Source organism: Emys orbicularis, chromosome 4 (genome assembly GCF_028017835.1).
Source record: "Emys orbicularis isolate rEmyOrb1 chromosome 4, rEmyOrb1.hap1, whole genome shotgun sequence".
In the NCBI taxonomy this organism is placed as follows: Eukaryota; Metazoa; Chordata; order Testudines; family Emydidae; genus Emys; species Emys orbicularis.
In genome coordinates, this window is record NC_088686.1 from 141,169,577 (window position 1) to 141,192,386 (window position 22,810).

The 22,810-nt window shown below is 51.8% G+C and overlaps 1 protein-coding gene across 2 annotated transcripts in view; it reads left to right on the plus strand.

Annotated features, from left to right (window-relative positions):
• ATP2B4 (ATPase plasma membrane Ca2+ transporting 4) overlaps nucleotides 1-22,810 on the plus strand; it is a 96,938-nt gene that overhangs the window by 65,657 nt on the left and 8,471 nt on the right. For both annotated transcript variants that reach the window (XM_065403992.1, XM_065403993.1), the window contains 13 exons: nucleotides 2,225-2,386; nucleotides 3,096-3,310; nucleotides 4,034-4,276; nucleotides 5,273-5,514; nucleotides 6,516-6,750; nucleotides 8,804-8,983; nucleotides 9,978-10,065; nucleotides 10,723-10,829; nucleotides 14,225-14,416; nucleotides 14,696-14,909; nucleotides 16,739-16,950; nucleotides 18,332-18,439; nucleotides 19,007-19,189. In XM_065403992.1, the coding sequence (XP_065260064.1) occupies nucleotides 2,225-2,386; nucleotides 3,096-3,310; nucleotides 4,034-4,276; nucleotides 5,273-5,514; nucleotides 6,516-6,750; nucleotides 8,804-8,983; nucleotides 9,978-10,065; nucleotides 10,723-10,829; nucleotides 14,225-14,416; nucleotides 14,696-14,909; nucleotides 16,739-16,950; nucleotides 18,332-18,439; nucleotides 19,007-19,189 (2,381 nt within the window). The remainder of the gene's footprint in view (nucleotides 1-2,224; nucleotides 2,387-3,095; nucleotides 3,311-4,033; nucleotides 4,277-5,272; nucleotides 5,515-6,515; nucleotides 6,751-8,803; nucleotides 8,984-9,977; nucleotides 10,066-10,722; nucleotides 10,830-14,224; nucleotides 14,417-14,695; nucleotides 14,910-16,738; nucleotides 16,951-18,331; nucleotides 18,440-19,006; nucleotides 19,190-22,810) is intronic.

Here is a 22,810-nt window from a genome sequence, read left to right on the forward strand (position 1 = left end):
GGTTTCCCCCCCCCCCCCCCCCCCACCATTGGTGCTGTGAGTGGGGGATGATGGTTCTTTCTGTGCCCCATGCGGTGGCCTGGCCTCTTCTGGGAGGAAGACAAACAACAGCACATTGAGATCTGTGGGGCAGGAAAAGTGGGAGAATGGAAGGGGGAAGCCCCATTGTTCAGGGAGGCTTAACATCAGCCTAGACATAGACCGTTGGGACTATCTGCCCTGGATGGTTCTGCCCTGTCTCTGATCTGGGATATCAGTTTCCACTGCCACTTTGTACCAGCAGGAATTTGACCACGTGGGATTGTTCTACAGCACAGCAGCTAGTGGTTCCTCCCTCCATTGTTCCTGGATGAATGGGACATGGAATCTAGTGAGGAGAGTGCTCCGTGGCAAATGGGGTGGTGGGGATGGGGTTTTAGTCTGAGCATGAAGTGCTGCTCCCCTCCCCCAAGTTTGGAACTGGATCAGTGGTGGGTTTGGCCTGTGAAACTGTTACACCCTGTTCTTCTCATGGCCTTTTTGAATCAAAGTGAGCGTCTACTCCTCCAGTATGTTTCTCACAGTGTTCTTTCCAGGCTGTGTAGAGGAAGCCCATTTCTGCACCTGTCTGTTTCTCCACCTCTCTCTCTCTCTCTCTCTCTGTCTCTCTCTCTCTCAGCAGTTTACGTTTCCTTCCTTCCAATCTGACATGTTGGGTTGTTTTGGGTTTGTGGGTGTTCTGGTTTTGTTCCCTCCTCCCCCCCATTTCTGTTCTGTCTGAAAGTCCTAACCATGGAGGTCACAATTTTGGAGCAACCGTGAGTTCTTCTGAATCCATAACACTTTGGTAGTGGAGGCTAGAAAGGGGAATCTGCTCTGAAACAGTTGGATCCGTATGTGAACCACGACTTGTCTGAGTTGTTTGGATTTTTTTTTAAACCCAAGAACAAGAACTGAGATGAAGCAAATAACTTCCATTATTATTGTGGAGTTTTCTACTCGTCTTCACACCCACACACACCCACACACCACTTCCTGTTTCGTTGGTGCTCTTTGGGTTCAAATACTCACAAGTGTAGGCCAGCGTAGCTCTATAGACCTGGGGGGGAGCTATATCTGGCTGCACCATCTGAGGATTTGGCCTTTTTATGTCTTAAGGATCCTAAAGAAATTTTTGGGCTGGATCACAGGGGGCTGAGGGTAAAGGAGCCGGTTCACTCCTCCGCATTAATGAGTCAGTCTCCACCCCCAGTCCTTAAACTTCCCTCCCCTCCATTCCACCCCCTCGAATGCTGTCTGCGTAAAGTGACTCCCACTGAGCTTCCATGAAGGCATTAGAGAGATCATCCTTGGCACGTGTATAGAACAGGGGAACTGAGGAAAGGAAATAGCTTGTGGAACTCATTGTCACTATCTCCTGGAGGCTAAGTGCTTAGCAGGATTCCAGAAAGTACAGGACATGCATATGGATGTTAATTATCTGGAGTTATAAAATTTAGGATTAAAGATGACCAAGTGTTTTGGAAGGGATCTAAACCGTCATGCTTCAGGGCATCAAGCAGCCTCCACTGGGAGTTAGGAGGAAACTTTAATGTATTCCATAATGCCCTAGTGTAGGGGTTCCTGCACCTTCCTCCGAAGTAGCTTGTGCTGCTGGCCACTGTGGGCGAGAGGATCCTGGATTATGCTGTAATCCGATCCAGCCTGGCCATTCTGATGCTCCTGTATTCAAAGGGCTTTACAAACACTTAGCAAATTAAGTCTCCTAACATAACCATGTAAGGTAAGTATCGTCAGCTGTATTTCACAGATGGGTAAACTGAGGCACGAGGCAGTGAAGGGGACTCTTGCCCAAGACCACCCAATCAGGATCACTGGCAGAGCTGGGACTAGAACCCAGGAGTCCCATACCCTACTAAGGCTGTCCTTCCTCCCCGGTGTAGTCAAGTAGAGACGTTTTTTCCTTACCTGGGAAGTGGGGTTGGGAGGGCAAGTGAGCAGATCCCACGAGCTGTTACAGGCACTTGCCCTATGGGGCGGTGGGGCAGGCTCCCTGGGATTGTGTAGGCTTTAACCTTTAGTGTTTGCCTGTGTGGGCTAGGGGAGTCTTTTTTGCTCTAGGTTTCTTTCTCTCTCTCTCTCTCTCTCTCTCTCTCCCTCCTTCATCTCTGTCAATGGCGTCAAAAGCTTTCCCCCGCTGCCCCTCCCACTCACCCACTGTGTCTCTTTTGCCCCCGGGGTGTAGCTAAAACTCAGGATGGCGTGGCCCTGGAGATCCAGCCCCTGAAGAGCCAGGAAGGGGTGGAGAATGAGGATAAGGAGAAGAAGAAGGTGAAGGTCCCGAAGAAGGAGAAATCGGTGCTGCAAGGGAAGCTCACCCGTCTGGCAGTGCAGATTGGGAAGGCAGGTGAGCCTGGATGAGGTGGATCTTGGCTCTCGGACAGCTCCACACTGGGCTTCTCCCCCGTGATGTAGTAGTGGCAGGATGTTCCACTAGATGTATTGGCTGTGACCATGAGGGACAGACAGCGCTGGTTAGAGACTGGCATGGTGTCAGACGGTCCCTCAACTGGCTCCGCTGCTGCCCCTCAGTCCTAACCTGCAGCACGTCCTGCTATTCCATCCTTGGATCCCCACACTCAGCTTTGCTGACGCCCCTTCATCTCACCAGTACCCCCTGCTATTGCTGGCTTGGGGACTCCCCAGGCCTATCTCTGCTCATGCCCCTCAGTCCTGAACTCCAGCTCTCCCCTGCCATAGTCTAGTCCTAGGTCTCCACATAGCTCTGCTAATGCACCTCCATTTTCACCTGCAGCCCCTCGGCTAGTCCAGCCCTGGGAGTCCATGGGATCAGAGACCCTGCTGTGAACACACTGAAATGCCGGGGCAGGTTTAGGTGTGGATGGACACGCAGGCAAAGAGCCCTCAGGGCTCATTCTGCACAGGTCACTTCAGCAGGGTTCAAGGCCCGGGGAAGCAGAGCTCCAAGAAACTCCTGTCAGCGCGGCTTTCCCATCTCAATCCCCAGCCTAGGAGTGTTGGGGGGAGTGCCTGTTGCTGGGAGGTGGGGGCATCGCTACAGGTCCCGCTGGCCTCTCACCTGTCTCCTCCCCTAGGACTGATCATGTCGGCCATCACGGTCATCATCCTGGTGCTGTACTTTGTGATCGACACCTTCGCGGTGCAGCGCAGGCCCTGGCTGGCGGAGTGCACCCCCATCTACATCCAGTACTTTGTCAAGTTCTTCATCATTGGTGTCACTGTGCTGGTGGTGGCCGTGCCTGAGGGCCTGCCCCTGGCTGTTACCATCTCCCTGGCCTACTCAGTCAAGGTGAGGCCACAGCCTGGGCGGGGAACGGTGGGGTGACTGTGTTCACCACGAGGGCAGGGGTTGTTCCCCCTCACCAGAGGGCTGGGGCTGGGGGAGTGTTGTGCGGAGGACAGTAGTGGGTGCCCATCTTCACCAAGGCGTATAGAGGGAGCGCTATGTTCACGATGGCTAGAAGGGCTTTGATGGGACAGAGTGCAGCTGGGGGTGGCTGTCCTCCCCACAGGAAGGCCGGGAGCGGAGGAGGCAGAGGCCTGTTTTTTTTCCCATCTGTTGTGCAGTGAGGCCAGCGCTGGGCCGTGTTAGCTGCTGGGTGGGGAAAGGGACTCTCAATTGCTCTGCTGCTATTCCCCTGCCCAGCGTCCTGTTCTCCCAAACAAACCCTCTCTTCTCCTCGTTCTAAGTAAGCCAGGAGCCTGGCCCGGCACTGCTGGGGACGCACGTGGCAATAGTGCTTCCTGCCAAGCCAGCGGAGAGCCCCAGAATGGAGCTGGGAGGGCATGCTGGTGTTGTGCTGGCTCTACAGAGATGGCATCCCTCGCTGAGGTGACGCTGAGTGCAGCGGCCCACGGCCCCCCAGTTCCTCTGTGTTCCCAGTGCCCTTGGCTCCAGAATCTGCCTGCCTGTGGGGTGCGAAGCATGGCTGTGCGCCCTGTGAAGACACGGGTGGGGAGAAGCCTACCTGCCTCTTAACGCTTTCACTGCCTGTCTTGCGCCCCGCTGCAGAAAATGATGAAGGACAACAACCTGGTGAGGCACCTGGACGCCTGCGAGACCATGGGCAACGCTACGGCCATCTGCTCGGACAAGACGGGCACGCTCACCATGAACCGCATGACCGTGGTGCAGGCCTACGTGGGTGACACCCATTATCGGCAGATCCCCGACCCTGAAGCCATCCTGCCCAAGGTCTTGGACCTCATCGTCAATGGCGTCGCCATCAACTCAGCCTACACGTCAAAGATCCTGGTGAGTTGTCCTTCCTCTGCTACTCTGACAGCACTGCTTCTAGCCCCTCCCAGAGCTCAGGTGGATGGCGACCATCCAAAGGAACAGCACAGGGAAAACACGGGGCTGTGATAGGATATGGGGGATGGGGTGTAAGATCTACTCCCTGGTGAACAAGGGTTTAAGAGCAGCTTAGCACCCTTTGTGTCCTCTACACAGCTGGTCAGAGGATCTAGTTCAAATAGGCATGAATGGCCCCTGTTATGCAGGAGGTCGGACTAGATCAGGGTAGGCAACCTATGGCACGCATGCCAAAGGCAGCACGCAAGCTGATTTTCAGTAGCACTCACACTGCCTAGGTACTGGCCACCGGTCCGAGGGGCTCTGCATTTTAATTTAATTTTAAATAAAGCTTCTTAAACATTTTAAAAACCTTATTTACTTTACATACAATAGTTTAGTTATATATTATAAACTTATAGAAAGAGACCTTCTAAAAACGTTTAAATGTATTACTGGCACACGAAACTTTAAATTAGAGTGAATAAATGAAGACTCGTCACACCACTTCTGAAAGGTTGCCGACCCCTGGACTAGATGATCAATGGTCCATTTTCCCCTTAGAATCTGAGACTTTCCGTCACCTGGCACAGGCTTTTACACTGATGCGGTGATATGTGATGGCGCGTGCAGAGAGTCTGAAACAATGGGCCAGGTCCCTAGCCGGGGTTTACACCTCTTAGTGCTCCGGGGCTGGGGTTGACCTCAGTGGTGCTATCCTGATTTGCACTAGCCAAGGATCTGGCTCCAGGGCTCTAAGAAGTGGAATCTACTCCCATTCATCTTGGTGCGTTAACTCTGGACCCTGCTGATCACAATCTAAAAAATTCAACATCCATTCTATCCCTGCAGATCAGACTTCCAACTCCTCCCCCTTCCCCCATCTCAGTGGGCCTGGCCGGGAAGATTTTATTGACTTTTATTCCCCCCTTTCTGCCCACTTTGGGAACTTCTTAGCCACCAGAAAAGGAAGGGGGTCTCCCGCGGCAAGTGGGAAACAAGACGGAGTGCTCCCTGCTGGGCTTCGTCCTGGATTTGAAGCAAGACTACCAGGTGGTTCGGAACGAGGTGCCAGAGGAGAAGCTCTACAAGGTCTACACCTTCAACTCGGTGCGCAAATCCATGAGCACGGTCTTGAAAAACCCGGACGGCAGCTTCCGCATGTACAGCAAAGGGGCCTCTGAGATCCTCCTACGCAAGTAACTACCCTCCCCTCCTACGTTGCTGAGTAAGCCATTCCCCTGTTGGAGCCACTAGTGGTGCTTCTGAATGCAAGTTCTCCAGCTGTGCTCCACAGGCCACTGATGGTCTGGGGAGCCCTTCCCAGAATGAACCCAGCATTTGGGGGGCGGGGGGTATTGCAGTGGGGAGGGGAGATATGTGAGCGATCTCTCATGTGGACATACCTGCAGAACAGCGAATAATAATCCCTAGTTCTTCTATAGCACTTTTTTTTTCTCATCTGTAGATCTCGAGCACTTTACAAAGGTGATCAGTATCATTATCCCCATTTTACAGATTGGGGAAACTGAGGCCCAGAGAGAGGTGACTGGATTGGTCACCAAGCAGACTGGGAATAGAACCCTAGTCTCCCAAGTCCTGGTCCAGTGCACTATCCCCTAGGACACACTGCCTCTGGGAAAGCTTCAGGTAGCACCTAGTGAGGTGAAAGGTTCTCTGCCATCTTTGAGCCTGCATGGGGCAAATAGAAGAGCATTGCCCCATACAAGACAGCCCCGTGGCTTCATCCTCAGTTGCCTGGTATAAAATACAATATGTTAATCGGGGCTCAAGCGGAACCTCTTGGGAGGGAGCTGGACATATTTGCTGTGTAATTATTTTGTCACTTCTACTGCTGCCTTTGCTCTCCTGGCAGCCAAAATGGTGGTGTCTGCAGCCAGGTAGTGCCATACATCAGGTAGGGAGTGTGTTCCAGAGAGATTCCCAGCCCAGCTTTGCAGCCCAGCGAATCTAGGCTGGTTCAGGGAAGGAAGCATCCACCTCTTTCTTTCTGTGTGCTCACCTGAAAACTCTTGGGGTTCATGCCTAACGGACAGATGAGAGGGGCTTGCTAAATCTCTGTGGCACAGTCTCTTCTGCTGTGTGGTTGAGGGCTGGGAGGCTTGCGCCTCTCTCTCTAGTTCGTCTGCAGATGCCGAGCCGTCTCTCCGTTAACTTCTGAAACCTCTGCCGTGTGCAGGTGCACAAAGATCCTGGACAAGAACGGGGACCTGCGGGCGTTCAAGGTGAAGGACCGGGATGAGATGGTGAAGAAGGTGATTGAGCCGATGGCGTGCCAGGGGCTGCGCACCATCTGCCTGGCCTTCCGCGACTTCCCTGCCGACGCCGAGCCTAACTGGGACAGCGAGAACGAGATCGTGTCTGACCTGGCCTGTATCACCGTGGTCGGCATAGAGGACCCTGTCCGGCCAGAGGTACCACAACACCACCTTGACACGGGCCGTTCGGCTGCTTTGCTGGCTGTGCGTCCCTTCCCCACCCCGCTGCGGGCATGAGCTCTGTGCCCCTTGGTACGCCGCTGCTGTGGGGTGATGAGTGAGGTGGCTGGGGCATCCGCACCCCACAGAAAAGTCCTGCAGTGTGCCATGCATTGTCTCCCCCGGTCCCTGTGCCATGTGAGTGCCTATTCCTGAGGTGCCCTCACTCTATGCCACTATTTGGAGCGCCTGGGGTGTGCACTTCCCTCCCTTGCCTGTATACCAGGCGCCAGTGGCAGGCGTATCCCCGCAAAGGCATCTTGGTCCGTGCCAAGTGTCTGGGCGCGAGCGCTTCTCCAGTGCCAATGTCCAGGGGAAGGGTGTGTTGCCAGAGGTTGCAGAGAAGCCAGGCGGAGAGTGCCACAGGTGAAAGGTTAACAGGCGGTGGGGGGGAAGAGGAACTGATTTGCTGCCCCCTAGGGTGGGAGAGTACCTTTTACAGGAACCTGTTTTCCCCAGCGACACCCACCCACTCCTTCCCCCCTGTTCTTTCTCACTGCTCGCCTGGGGGTGACAGACAGATCCCTGGGTTAACGCAATAAGCAGTCCCATGCCTGCCTCTTGATTACATTTTGGAGCCTGCCTCGCTCTCGTCTTTCCCTAATTAGACGTTGAAGTATCTGGGCTCAGGAATCGCATTACAGATGCCCAGTCTGCACCGGCTCTGGAGGCCATGATTCAATTTGCTGATTTCTCAGTAATGTTTACACACACACACACTACCCCTGCTCAGGCTCGTTCTGTCTGAGATAAACCCATGAGCGCAGCGATGTGCTGCTGCAATCAGAGAGGCCAGGCCAGGAGAGGGCTGGGCTGCTGTCAACATGCCATCCTGCAGAGCAGGAGAAATAAAACGTCCCACGTCTTGATCGGATTGCTCATCCGTACCTCAGCACCGGAGGTTCCTGAGCGCTGTGGCATTGTGTGGAGGAGGCAATGAGGTTACGTCTCCCTGGGGGCAGTAGAGGAACGGCACCACAGCCAATTCCAGGAATGGCTCTGAACAGACCTCCTAGAACCGTGGAGAGAACGAGCTACTTGGTTCAGAACCGCTCAGCCAGCGCCTCCTACACCGAGCTTAGAAGTGAGCCGGCTCCTGCCAAACTCTCAGTAACTTGAGTCCCCTGTGCGCAGCCTGGTACGATGGGGTTCCAATGCTTCTCTGTTCTTCTAAAGTGCCCTTCGCCACAGCGTCTGGGCTCCATAGACCCGAGTCGCCATGCCCCGCCTCCCTGCTCCTGTGGAGCAAGATGGAGACTCTCCGCCCTGCCCTCGAGTTAGCCGCCGCCTGGTTCTTGACTCCAGGGGGCCAGTGCCGAATCAACCACCCCATGGGCTTGGAGGACAAGGTGTAGAAGCAGGACTTTGGTCCTTCCTGATCTCTAGTTCTTGGGGATTCCTCCATCTGGGGCGGTCCTCCCAGGCTGCCCTGAGCCTTCCACCCTACGTAGCATCCCTCTGCTTGATCCTGCTGTCAGTGGCCGGCCCAGCCCAGCGGTGTATTGGGACCAAATTAGGCCTGAATTCACCAAAACTCGAACGAACCTCCTGCTCCAACACCCTCAAAACATCTCTCAGGCCCACCCTGGGCTCCTTGATCTTCATCCCCTGGACCTTCTCCCTGGATGGGCTCTTCCCAGCTCCCTCACGCACCCAACTTTCCCAGACGCTGCTCTTCAATTTGCCCTGGCTCGCTGCTGGCCAGGATTCCAGCAATCCTGCCTTAATCTGCCACTCATTCCCAGGGAGGCCTCCTGCTGCATCACAGCTGCTAGCGTGTCCCTTGTAGGCCAGCGTTTCTGTGCCAGTGCCCGTTACCCCCATCCCCCCATTCATGCTGTCCAGGTGGGGCTCCTTGAGTCTGTCTGATCCTATGGGTTTGTTTTTCCCCAGCTCCTCTTTTTTCCGGTCTGTCTCTCTTCCCCCTCTTCCCCCCCCGGCTGTCTCTTTCCCACAGTGTCTCTCTCTCTCTCTCTGACCTTGCCCTTAGGTGCCAGAGGCCATCGTGAAGTGCCAGCGTGCTGGCATCACCGTCCGCATGGTGACAGGTGACAACATCAACACCGCCCGCGCCATCGCTACCAAGTGCGGCATCCTGCTGCCCGGGGAGGACTTCCTGTGCCTGGAGGGCAAGGAGTTCAACCGGCTCATCCGGAACGAGAAGGGAGAGGTAGGAATACAGATAAGGGACCCTGCCTCTGTATGAGTCACTTGGGGGCCCTGGGCAATGGACTCCAGGGGCATCTTCAGAAGCATAGCCTGCTGACAAAGGGTGCTGTTAGCTCTGAACCATAGACCTGGAAGTGCAGCATATGGAGGTAGCCTCTTGCTCCTGCCTAATACGTGGCCTCTTGGACCAAAACTGAGCTGGACCTAGCTGGGTTTTTAATGCTTCGGGTGCTTGTCGTGGAGAGCTGTCAGCTCAGCTAGCATCAGCTGGGGCTTCTAGCTAGCTTGGCCAGGGACCAGTGACCCCTGGAGGACGCCTGGGCTCTAGACATGCCGTGGGAGAAACAGCTGAGTTGAGGTGAAGGGAACATCCAGTTCTCATTCCCCATCCTGCCCTACCGAATGATCCTTTGCTCTCAATAGAGCTGGACAAAATGTTTCAGTGACTAGTTTACTCACTGAAAAATGCCGTTTCAGGTTGACCGAAACTGTTCAAGAGTTTGGGTCAAATTCCGCCTAGCATTTCAGCTGGGGGGAAAAAAGAAGGGAAACTTATTGGAAAAAGTCGAACTACACCTCTATCTCGATATAACGCTGTCCTCGGGAGCCAAAACATCTTACCGCATTATAGGTGAAACCGCGTTCTATTGAACTTGCTTTGATCCACCGGAGTGCGCAGCCCCGCCCCCCGGAGCACTGCTTTACCCCGTTATATCCGAATTCTTGTTATATCGGGTCGCGTTATATCGGGGTAGCGGTGTATTTTAATTGGATATTTTTGCTAAATGAACCGTTTTGACTTCGTGTTTTGAAATCGAAAAACTCCACACCCGAAAACTAAACTAAACCTTTTGGACCCACACTGAATAGTTTGTTTTTCAGTTTTTCTTTTCGGCCAGCGAATCGAGTAATCAATGATTCACTCGGCTCTAGTTTTCAAACGCCTGCCTGGCCAGGTGACCGACTCAACGTCTCTCTCTTGGTTGGTCCTGCAGGTGGAGCAAGAGCAGCTGGATAAAGTCTGGCCCAAGCTGCGAGTCCTGGCCCGTTCCTCCCCCACGGATAAACATACGCTTGTGAAAGGTAAGGGCAACCGGAGAGCCAGCACACATGCTCCTGCACAAATGCCCACAGGGTACGGAACATCGAGCCAGGACTCCTGTGTTCTTTTCCCAGCTCTGCCATTGACTCACTGTGACTTAGAGCAAGATGCTTTTTCCCCCCATCGTCCCTTGTGCCTCACATTTTTCCCCCCATCTGTATAACAAGGCTAATTGGTGCTGATCATCTTTCTAGGGGGGCAGAAAGGCTTAAGGACTGAGATCCTTGCAGGGAAGGTGATCTGGAAGGGTGAAGTATCAGCAGTATCCTGCCGGAGGTGCTGGGGGTGCAGCTGCACCCCCTGGCTTGAAGTGGTTTCCTTCATATACAGGGTTGACAGTTTGGTTCAATGGCTCTCAGCACCCCCCTCCAACCCCCATATAAATAGTTCCAGCACCCTTGCCAGAAGAGATGCTGGATGAGTCTTAAAACAGTGCCTGTCCCCAAGGAGAGAGGCAGCCCTGCAATATTCAGTGGCTGACAGGTGTCCGCATTAAGAGAAGTTGTGCCACTGTTGTATCGTTGCCACTTCGTGCAGATCTAATGATTCCCAGGCCAACTGCTACCCAGTGCAGCTGCATCTGTGCGAGGAGCCCATGCTGGGGCCTGTTTCCTTTGAACCCTGTGTCTGTGTTTCAGGAATTATTGACAGCACTGTCGGAGAGCGGCGGCAGGTGGTGGCCGTGACTGGGGATGGGACCAATGATGGCCCAGCCTTGAAGAAAGCTGATGTCGGCTTTGCTATGGTATGGAAGAACAAGGGTCTTTCTCTGTGTGCTGCATTGTTAGGAAACATCCTATGGATTTGAAGAGGAATGGAAACCTTTATGTGGTGTAGGAATCACTCAAAGGCTCACAGGATGTAATACAAGAGATCATTTTAATCATCCTATAGAATTTTATCCCTGCTATAAAATTCTCTATTAAATTCCATAAGATGGTTACAAAACTATCACCTCCCTGCAAAATTTTTGATTAAGTGCTATAGGACTTTTGCCACAAGGGTCCTGGAAAATATCCCATGCCGAGAAACAATCCTCTTATCCTGTCTTAAAGACAGACCCTCCCTCCTTTTACGTTCTTAAAGGGATATTGTCAGATTAAGAATCATGGCCTTAATTTTCAAACGTGGCTGCTGAAAGCTAATGTCCTAAACCCATACATAGGCACCTAAATAAACAGCCTGGTTTTCATATATGCTTGGGACAATGGTAGGTGCAGATGTTCAGCACCTCTGCAAATCAGCCACATGTATTTAGGAGCCTGACTTAAAGGATCCAGGCCTGGAGTTACTGACCCAAACTTAAAATAAACAACCCCAGTTCTTTCTTATCTTTATGATTAATGCATTCGCTTATTTACCCAGAAAGAATTTGAAAATCTAGTTCACTCTGTGCTGTTAACTCTGTTTGCCTACTTTTTTGCATTTCTTTCAAATGGTACCATGAAAATAGACTGGTCATTTTCCCTTGTTTGTAGTCCGTTTTATGTTCAGGTTCTGGTACACTAGCATAAGGCCGCAATGTTTGGGTTGCAGCCACTACAGAGGAATGTATGTATGTTTAAACAAATTCCTTTTCAGATTTTTTTAAACAAAGATCTGTTGGAAGCCATTTTGCAGGCCTTGGATTTTAAAGGGTTTGCAGTCCCATTTAATCCTCCAGAGCCCCTGCAACATCAACATTTTCTCTTTCTCTCACTCATTGATTTAGTCCAAGCAATGGACTTGATCGCTGGCTAAAACTAAGGTCTTGAATCTGCATGCTGGACACGGGAGTTCCACAACTGGAGAGGTGACTGGATCGGGTGCTGAAATCTGGTGACCCGTCCTTTTGGGGCTGAATGTTGTGCTGAGAATTGAAAAGAAGGGCTGCCCTGCTGCAGTCTGGGGATAGACTTTCCCACAGGAACAGGAAACTAAGGGCCCCTTACTGCATCTCTCTGACTATGGACTCCGGAGACTGGGAAACAAACAACATGGTCAAAATTCAGTTTCACGTTTGCCCTCCTACCAAAACCAGGGAATTCACAGCTAGGGACAGAATCTCCCAATACCCAGGCTCAACAGGACCCAGCAGGAGAACATTAGGGAAAATGGTTAAGCGGCTCCCACGTAACACATCTCCTGGCAATGGCAGCATTTGTGCAAACTGAGCACCGTCTAGTGCCCACTACTGATTACTGCAGCCTGATCACTTTTAAATGTCCATTGTATAGTGCCTTAAATGTATGTGGCACTTTGCAAAACAAACAGAGGGAGTCTGTGTCCCAGAGAGATAGCAGTGGGCACAGGGGTCCACCTCCGTTTGGTGCTTATTGCCGGATTACAGCCTAAATTAAGACCAGAGGAGCAGGGGGAAGTGACAAACACAGGGGAGAGTAATCCTCCGAGACCTTTACCAGCAAATGAACTATATTGGGTGCAATTTTGGGGGGGAAGCCTATCTATTCCTCTGGAGCTCCCTACCAGAGAGAGAGAGCACTTCTGAATCCCAATGGTCTCTGTTTGTATGAATGTTTAGCAAAAAGGATGGAGGGGAAACAGCTACTTTTAAGCCACTTTGTGTGGCTATTAGCCATAGCATTAACCTCCGAAGGCCCACAAGCCTCCTGCTAGGGCAGCAGCATGCCAAGGGCTCGAGGAGGAAGTCACAAGATTGTTCAATATTCTATGCACCCACCACTGTAAAGCCCCGGTTTGGAGGCAAATCAACCCTAAAGCAAATGCTTCCGTTCCTTTACGGAGGTGTAACAGCAGGCAGCATGACCCAGTGTTGAGGACACAGTACTGGGATGAGAGAGCCCAGCGTTCTGTTCCAACTCTGCCTCTGACCTGCGTGACCTTCAGCGAGTTACATCCCCTCCCGTGTACCTCATTTTGTTCCTCCATAAGATGGGGGCGATGCCACTGAGCTGCCTTTGTCTAACGCTTTGCGATCCACAGATGGAAAGCGCTTGCGTGCTCAGCAGTATTGTTACTACTATTGCTGTCTGCTCCCTTTCAGCACTCTGTGTAGTAAGAGATGCTGGCAGGGGATCCACCACCAGAATTGACAGCCTGCTGTTCCCACATGGGAAGGAAGGTGCTTGGTGCATGGGACGTAGGAAGCTGTTCCAAGCATAGAGGGTGTCCTGTAAAGATGGAGGCGGGCCTAGTCTGATCTGGATTCAAACCTCCAAGGCTTGTCGGCGTTGGGAGACAGGCCTGTCTCTGGAAAGAAGCCGAGCACTGGTGTGGGGAGATGGACAGTTTGCCCAGTGACCCCCAACTATACATATAAAATGATGGGTCTAAGTTAGCTGTGACCACTCAAGAAAGAGATCTTGGAGTCATTGTGAAGTTCTCTGAAACCATCCACTCAATGTGCAGCAGCAGTCAAAAAAGCAAACAATGTTGGGAATCATTAAGAAAGGGATAGATGATAAAACAGAAAATATCATATTGCCTCTATATAAATCCAAGGTACGCCTGCATCTTGAATACTGCGTGCAGATGTAGTCGCCCCATCTCAAAATAGCTATATTGGAATTGGAAAAGGTTCAGAAAAGGGCAACAAAAATTATTATGGCTGCCGTATGAGGAGAGAGTAATAAGACTGGGACTTTTCAGCTTGGAAAAGAGACGACTAAGGGGGGATATGATAGAGGTCTATAAAATCATGACTGGTGTGGAGAAAGTAAATAAGGAAGTGTTATTGACTCCTTCTCATAACACAAGAACTAGGGGTCGTCAAATGAAATTAATAGGCAGCAGGTTTAAAACAAACAAAAGAGAGTATTTTTTCACACAACGCACAGCCAACCTGTGGAGCTCCTTGCCAGAGGATGTTGTGAAGGCCAAGACTATAACAGGGTTCCAAAAAGAACTAGATACGTTCATGGAGGACAAATCCATCAATGGCTATTAGCCAAGATGGGCAAGGATGGTGTCCCTAGCCTCTGTTTGCCAGAAGCTGGGAATGGGCAACAGGATGGATCAGTTGATTACCTGTTCTGCTCATTCCCTCTGAGGCACCTTGCACTGGCCACAGTCAGAAGACAGGATGTTGGGCTAGATGGGTCTTTGGTCTGACCCAGTATGGCCGATCTTATGTTCTTATGACTCATCGCCACCCTCTTCTCCACTCTGTTTCCCCTCAAGGGCATCGCAGGCACTGACGTGGCCAAAGAGGCTTCAGACATCATCCTGACAGACGACAACTTCACCAGCATCGTCAAGGCAGTGATGTGGGGCCGCAACGTATATGACAGCATCTCCAAGTTCCTGCAGTTCCAGCTGACCGTCAACGTGGTGGCGGTCATTGTCGCTTTCACAGGGGCCTGCATCACACAGGTAAGGAGGCATGGGGAGCAACCTAGTGGTTAGAACTGGATGGGACTTGAAGCCAGGAGTCCTTGGTTTGGCTGCTGACTCACCATGAGACCTAGGGCAAATCATTTAATCTCTGTCAAATGGGGGGATAATGGTATTTTGTGATGGGAGGGTTGTGGTTAAAATAATCATGGCAAAGTGTCCGGTGAGGAGCCACAGAACGGTAAAGGCAGTGGTGGTGGTTTTATGTATTGAGCGAAGAGACCACGTTCTCCATGGGGGATTCTTCTCCCTCTGCAGGACTCTCCGCTGAAGGCCGTCCAGATGCTGTGGGTGAACTTGATCATGGACACCTTTGCGTCCTTAGCCCTTGCCACAGAGCCCCCCTCAGAGTCCCTGCTGCTGCGTCGGCCGTACGGCCGCAACAAGCCCCTGATCTCCCGCACCATGATGAAGAACATCCTGGGGCACGCGGTGTACCAGCTCACCATCATCTTCACGCTGCTCTTTGCAGGTGAGTCTGAGGCCATAGGGGAGGGAGAACCTCCACACCAGCCACCCCCTCTGCCTCTAAACCAGTGAGGTGTAAATCCAGGCAGGCTGCTATCTAATCAAGCTGGGTATGTGCCCACCTACAGTGACCCCAGTTCAGTGAATCACATTGTCTGCACCAGAATCTACTAGGTGCAGAGCTCACACTGTATCCAAGGAAGTGGCTCCTTTCAGCTCTCTACTAAGTAAAGGGTTAATGAAATGAACACTTTTTTTTTTTTTTTTGCTGCTGGAGATGGATTGGCTCCCGGGATTCATAATGGCCCATAGGACCTTAAAAGTCTAGGTCAGTAGTTCAGTTCTGGCCGTGCTCTGCAGCGACTGCAAGTGGCTGCTGGGTGGGACTCGGGCTAATTCCAAGAGAGTCAGCATCCACAACACAAACCGCAGCTACTGCCTGCTCTAAATGGCCTCCCTCCTTGGCCGCCTCAGCACGTAGGCTGAGAACCCAATGGGTGCTCAGCTCCCCAAGGTGGCAGCTTCATGTCAGGGAGGGCAGCATGAGGTGGGGGAAGGAAGCTGCTAATGATGATCCTCTTGGGACGAAGGGAGGACATGGCTATCTCTGGCTGCCTGTCCGGCATTAAATTCCCATCTGTTTAAAGACCTCCAGTGCCTCCAGTAGGGCCCAACGTGGGGACATATCCTCCCAGGTGTCTGAATGGACTCTGCCTGGCTTATCCATGATGCACTGCACTTTGCTGGTGCCCTCAGTCATGCTGAGACAGGCATCTGTTTCTCCACATTCCCTTAGTCCATCCCCCCATGTTTCCATAATCAAGCTCCTCCTGCACTTAGAAAGCCAAAGTGGGGGAAGGTCCTATCTTTTATTGGACCAACTTCTGTTGGGGAGAGACATGCTTTCAAGCTACACAGAGCTCTTCTTCAGGGCTGGGAAACTGACTCGGGCTATGTCTACAGTATATCACTCACAGCGCACTTCTGGTGAAGACTCTCTAAGCCAACGGGGGAGAGCTCTCCAGTCAGCTTAATGACTCCTGCCTCCATAAGAGGCGGTAGCTATGGGAGAAGTTCTCCTGCCGACTGCGCTGTCTGCACCGGTGCACATCACTCAGATGTGTATTATTCACACCCCGAGCGACATAAATTATACCGAAGTAATCTGTAGTGTACACATAGCCTCAGCGTCCCTGCTAAATTTGAGGTGGAACAGATTGTTTAGCATAAGTAGTTAACACATTTCAAGGGACCATTCAAGGTGAAGTGGCCTGTTTATGACTGGAGGGATTTAGGGTGGAGAAGGAGGGGGTGGAGGGAAATAGCTGGGCAGAGGCGGGGTGTCAGTGGGTTACAGATTGTTGGAATATGCCATAAATTCAGTGTTTCTATTCTGTCCATGATTTTTAGTGTCTAGCAGAGTAGTGAACTTAAACGCCCAGGCTCTTCTTTTCAAGGTGTTGTGCAGGTTTCGTTTGAGGATAAGGACTGATACAGTGATCGCTTTGTGAAAAGTGGTCACCCACAGGTGATGTAGTGTTTTTGTCTTATCGTTGTCCTGTGTGAGTTCATTTGAGAGTGTAGTGATGGTCTGGTGTCACCTACATAGTTGCTATAGGAGCATTTAGTGCACTGGGTGAGGTGATAGGCATGTGTAGGAACCATGGGCTGATAAAAGGTATTACCTCCCCTTGCTTTGTCTCTCTCCAATCGTGGGACCAACACGGCTGCAACAACCCTGCTCGTCCTGCAGTGTCAGTTCAAATTCCAGGTTACGCGTGAAGGGGCAGGGAAAAGACGCACAAACTTTCTCTTTCACCTCCTGTCTGGTAGGCGAGAAGTTCTTTGATATTGACAGTGGCCGGAACACGCCGCTGCACTCGCCGCCCTCTGAACACTACACCATTGTCTTCAACACCTTCGTCATGATGCAGCTGTTCAACGAGATCAACGCTCGCAAGATTCATGGCGAGAGGAACGTCTTTGATGCCATCTTCCGGAATCCCATCTTCTGCACGGTGGTGCTGGGAACCTTTGCCGCCCAGGTAACAGCAACGGGCACTGAGAGCAGCGTGGGTGCGTGTGGATGAGAGATAGGTAGTGCGTACTGAAGAGAGGAACGATGGGGATCTCAGGAGAGTGGGGTTTGATTCTCTGCTCTGCCACAGACACCCTTTGTGACCTTGGGCAAGTTTCTTAGCCACTGTGTGCCTCAGTTCCCCACCTGTAAATGGAGATAATAGTCCTTCTTTACCTTGCAGGGTGTTGCAAGGATAATTGCATTAATGCTTATGAGCTCCTCAGATACTACGGTGATAGAGCTAGAAATGACCTTGAAAACTGGGTTTTGCAGGACCAAGGAGTAGTTTGGATCCAGGGTCCATTTTATCCAGAGCCCTGCAGTCAAGGTGGAGCTAGATAAAAGGTTCTGGTTCTGGCCCAACTGGGAAACTTACCTGGCTGGAGGAGTCTGTCTGCTCCCTACCACTACAGCCTCATAGGCACAGCAAGGGCCAGTCCTTTGGTTTCCCTTTGTTCTTTACCCGGCTCCCAGGAGCCAGAACCCAGATGCTGACATGGATGAGCACACAGAGTTTCCATTCTGTTGCTCTGGGGTTTGGCATTTTACAGCTCTGAATTGTACATCCTGTACAAGCCGCTGCCTGGGATGTTAATTTGGTCCTTTTTTCAGTAAAAACACTTGGCGTGTGCCTAGTTAAGCCTGCCACTCCCTTTTGAGATGGGGAGAATTTGAGTGGCTGGGTGTGTGGCGCAGAAGCCTCATCTCGCAGCATCTGGGGAGCTCTGCTGCAAAGAGCATTTATTGTAGAGAGGGTTTCCAGAGCTGTCCAGACAATGCCCTTTGCTCGGTGTCGCGACACTGGGATATGAGAGGATAAAGCACAAGGAGAGGGAAGTTGTTGTGGTTTCTTTGACCCTTTTTTGGGTCTGAATGAGATACCTGCTCCAATATACTGGTCCGACCGGGGTGCAAACTGGAACGGGATTAGGAGAACTAGTCAAAATCTTCTTATGGTGAAAATTTTTTCCCGGTGAGAAACAGCCTTTTATGTAAATGTCAGTTTTTGTTTTGAAATTTTCCGGTTTTTCAATGAAAACCAGTTGCTGAAAACTTTTTTTTTTTTTTTTTTTTTTTTTTTTTTTAATGGAAGTGACGTGGCGTAGCAAAACTGAACGTTTTCAAGGGGCAAATACTTAATTTCCCTTCAGATGCCTTTGGTGGGAAATTCTTAGTATTTTCCAATCCCCCAAGTTGTAGCTTTGCTGTCCTGCACCCAGTGACACTGAAAGCATCCTGAACCGGTCGCTTGAGGAGGAAGAGACTCCCAAATGCCACGAGACCTCTCTGACTGCGTGTCCCCTCTAACAGCCCCGCGGCGTGTGCTCTTCTCTCCTGCGCTGCAGATCCTCATCGTGGAGTTTGGTGGGAAGCCGTTCAGCTGCTCCGGGCTCACCTTGAGCCACTGGCTCTGGTGCATCTTTATCGGTGTTGGAGAGCTACTTTGGGGCCAGGTGAGGGCTGGGCTGATGACCCCACCCCCACTGTATATTTCCAAACCCACCGCCCCCGATGGAAACATCTTATCACTCTGCATGTACACATGTATAATACTTAGTCCTGCCATGAGTGCAGGAGACTGGACTAGATGATCTGTCGAGGTCCCTTCCAGTCTTATGATTCTATGTATTCAGGAGTTAAAGCCCCCCTCTTCTCTGCCCCCCCCCCCCCCCCCAGCACAGCTTGCTTCCTTTTGCTAAAAACAGAGGGAGAGCTCTCCGTCCTCTGGCTGGTGCTGTGAGACGAACATCTTCTCTCCCCCCCCCCCCCCCCCCCCACTCATATATATCCTGGGGGAGTTGGAGGGAGTGCTGCTCTAGGCTGGCAGATGAGGGCTCTCCCTCTTTGTAACTACTGCCTTGTGAGCAGCTCAGGGCCACAGGCGAGCCAGCCTGAGCAATACTGATGGGGGACTCTGGGGGGATGGGGAGCAAAGATGTCACGTCCCCGGGATGAGGAAGCAGCTCCATTGGTACAGATGATGGCGAGGGATTAACCCATGGGTCCCCGTGTCTCTGTAGCTGATCTGCAGTGTTCCGACCAGCCAGCTGAAGTTCCTGAAGGAAGCCGGACACGGTACCACCAAGGAGGATATTCCAGAGGAGGACCTGCCGGAGGACATGGATGAGATTGACCATGCTGAAATGGAGCTGCGGCGGGGGCAGATTCTGTGGTTCAGGGGCCTCAACAGGATACAGACTCAGGTACCGTGTTGGGCACTGAGGTGCCACTTCCTGTTTTCCCAGGGGCCCTGGCCGAAGTGATCTAGAGCCCTCCTGTTACCTGTGCAGCTCCTCGTGGCCACGGTAACACTTCAGCCCCTCCAGGGTCTAGAATTCCCACTGCCAGTGGCTTTCTGGGTTAGCGCCGATCAGCGAGCCAGGCCTGTGGGCATGCACTGCTGCTTAGCTGCGTGTGCACAGCATGCCTGCTTCCCAGTGGGGCCGGGGCTACAATGAGAGTAGGGGTTGTAGCTACTGTGGGGAGGGATCTTCGTGCCTTCCAAAGCTGGGGGGGGAGGGGCTCAGAGCTGCATGGCCCTCGGTGTTAATGGGGCTTGGGCAGGTGACCATGTAACCGTAGATGGTGCAGCTGGATGGATATTATTCAGCCTTTTTCTAAGCATCGTCTGCAGGATTGCTGCTCCCTGAGTGGGAAGTAACTGCTGGGCAGCCTTAGCCAAGCCCTGATGAAAGATCCTGCTCTAGGAAGGCCCGTCTACCTGCATTTGGGATGGAGTTGAATACGCTGCGGGAGATGGGGCATTTAGCACCCAGGTTCTCTCCTTGTTTCTACGTTGCAGGTGTGTGAATCCCATTCGATAGGGATCAGAGCTCCACCCCTTTCCCTTCCCCACCTGTCCTCTTCCCATTGACTTCAGTGGCCTTTGGATTGAGCCGTTTCAAACCCCAGGCTCAAGATGAGGACAGCAGCCCCAGCTCAGCAGAGAGCCAGGCTGGCTTAGTTTGGTGGAGTAGCAGAGCTGCTTGTTGGGACTTGCCACTCTTGAATTCCCATCTCGGAAGTTGGGGGTCTTCCTTGCCAGCTGAATGCCCGCTGGCCTCGGTCAGCTGTTGCACAAGAATTATTGGCTGAGTTGGAGGCGTGTTGGCTTTCGCCTCTCTGGAGCCAACACGGTCTCTTGCGAAGGCGGCCAGAGCAGCGTGGTGGTGGCCCGGACCACGGTGACTTTTCACACTCCCTCCCCATTGGTTTTATTTATCTTCTTCCCTGCTGCTCCCCCAGTCTCCTGATAAGTCCCCACTCGTGGGTCCTCTCTTCTTTATCTACTGTCCCTCGTGCTGTAGCTACAAGGGGAGGAGAATTGTATGAGGAAAAGAAGCCTGGTTTTGGTTTCTTTAATAGTTTTTCCATTGCAGTTTTAAAAACCTCACTGACTTTTTTTTATTGTTTTTGCCGAAGAGCATATTTGTCCTTGGGACCCTCCTCTGCTTTTTCGCCCTGAAAGGAAGCGTCTCATCCTGAAGAATACATCATGCACATGAGCTGCTCACATTTCTCTACCAGCTGTTCCCTTCTCAATATTTCTCTTGTTAACAGTCCTCTCCCTGCCCCCAGAGCCCCCTCTACTCCATGCTGATGGAGGCTTTCTCTGTCCCTCTCACCTCCTGCCCCACACTGGGAAGGTACAAGGCTGGGGGTGAAGAGGCGGGCGGCAAAGGCCAAAGTGAGGAATGCCATGCCCAATGACTTGCAAGCTCCTGAAGCATGCTCCTAGCACTGCCAGCCCCTAGCAACGGGCTCTCCTCCTTGCTTTCCTGGCTCAAATGCCGTGCTGGGAAGCTCGTGAATTCAGCGTGGATGTGAGGAACAGAGAATCCCCGCTCTTCTGCAAGTGGCACGTTCATTCCACCTCCTCGTCTCCTCTGGGTATTTCCCTTGTGTTGGCCTGTCTGTTCTTCCCCTACCCTCCGGCGTCCTGGCTGCAGATTGGGCAGTTGCCTAATAACATGAGACGTCCGGTTGGGAATAGCAGGGGCTTTTCAGCCCCTTGAGGGAGGCCCAGCATCTGTCGACCTGGAGCATCGCCATTGCCCTGGCTCCAGCTAAACAAGTCTGGGGGGGGGGGGGAGGGGAGGAATTTGATAGCCTGAAAGTGTCTTCCTCAAAGGCCTCTGGGAAACTTACCTGACTGGAGGAGTCTGTCTGCTCCCTACCATTACAGCCTCATAGGCACAGCAAGGGCCAGTCCTTTGGTTTCCCTTTGCTCTTTACCCGGCTCCCAGGAGCCAGAACCCAGTGATGAGATACAAGGGGGAAGGGAGTTATTGAAGGGAGTGGGATAATGGCTGAGCTGCCTTTGGTTATTGTCACACATTTATTTTTCTTCCCAACTCTTCTGCCTTTGTCAAAACCCTGCTTTACCAGAGCAGGTTCTGAGGGGCTGCGGATGCTTCCCTCTGGCGTCTGAGTCCGGTGGGAATTTCAAAGTGAAATTCCTCCGGGGGGGGGTCATTAGGGTGGGAGCTCTGGGCAATATCTGCAAGGCAGAGTAAGTCCATGTGTGGCACATGGAAAATATGATAAACCCAAGAAAAAATGTCTCCTGAGACCCATATCTGCCAGGCTATATCCTCCTGGTTTTGTACAGTGGTTTCTTCTTCCCTACCCAAAGCAAGCAAACACCCCCACCCCATGTTCACCTTTTCTTTCCACCACAAAGGCTACTAGAGGTTTCTGAATGTGAAGATACCAATCTGACCACCTCCACTCCTCCTGCCTAGGGACCCTGCCAGAGTTACCATCCGATTGTTAAATGTACAAGGGATAAGGAAGGAGCCATGTTGTTTTGCATGTTTCAGAATCATGCAACACACTTGGAATGAGAATTTTAGGGTGGCTGCATTTCAAAGAAATGAGGGAAAGAGGGGGCTGGGGGCACTTCATGGAATGGAGGTGCTGAGATGAGGCCTCAGTATTCTTGTTCACGTTGGATTCGTGAAGCTTGGTCACTGTTTCAGTGCAGGTACCCGCTTCCATAACAGTGGCCAACCAGCAAAAGGTCCCTAAGTCCATTGGACTGGGAGATGTGCCCACATGGGATTCGCATACAAGTCCTACTTCACCCATTGAACTTATGGTTCATACAGCCTTAGGTGTGACACTTTTTTTTGCAGCACATAGGAAATGCATGTGATCCACACTAAAGCCACGTGTATGTGGTTTTAAAAAAATATTGGAGCATGGCCCACATTGAGGTCACTGTGAGTTGTGTGTGAAAAACACGAGCCGGGGGGTACACATGACTGAAGCCAACATGTGATTTTTGTCGTCTTTTTTCCTATTCTTTTAAGCTTTGGTGCTGGCTTGTATCGGCCAGGCTGGGGGTTATTTTTGCAGTAGGATATGGGGAAAACCGATTCTGTTGGGGTCAGATGTTGCTGGTCATTGGGACACTGGCTGTGCTTGCTAATTTCTCAAGCTAGCCTGCAGCATGATAACGCCTTTGGGAATACAATGCCGTTACAAGAACGATCCAGACTTGCCGGAGTATGGTAGGTAGAAATTTCTGTAATGTGGTGATACAGGTTCTAGGCGCTGTCTCCAAACCAGTAAGAAGAATGAGGTAGCGATACCAGTAGCCACCATGTGGTGCCCAACGAGTCTATACTGGAGCCAGTTTACTTATGAAGCTTTGCGTTCTTGCCTCATGAAAAATGCTGCTTGCTATTGCAACACTATGCAAAGCCCTGGGTTCTTTCCAGCATCACGTCTGTCCTGCAAATCCTAGCAAACCAGCCTGGAGATCAAAACCCTGGAGTTCTAGGCTTCCAGGAGAGTGTCCTAAATACATGTGCCTTAAA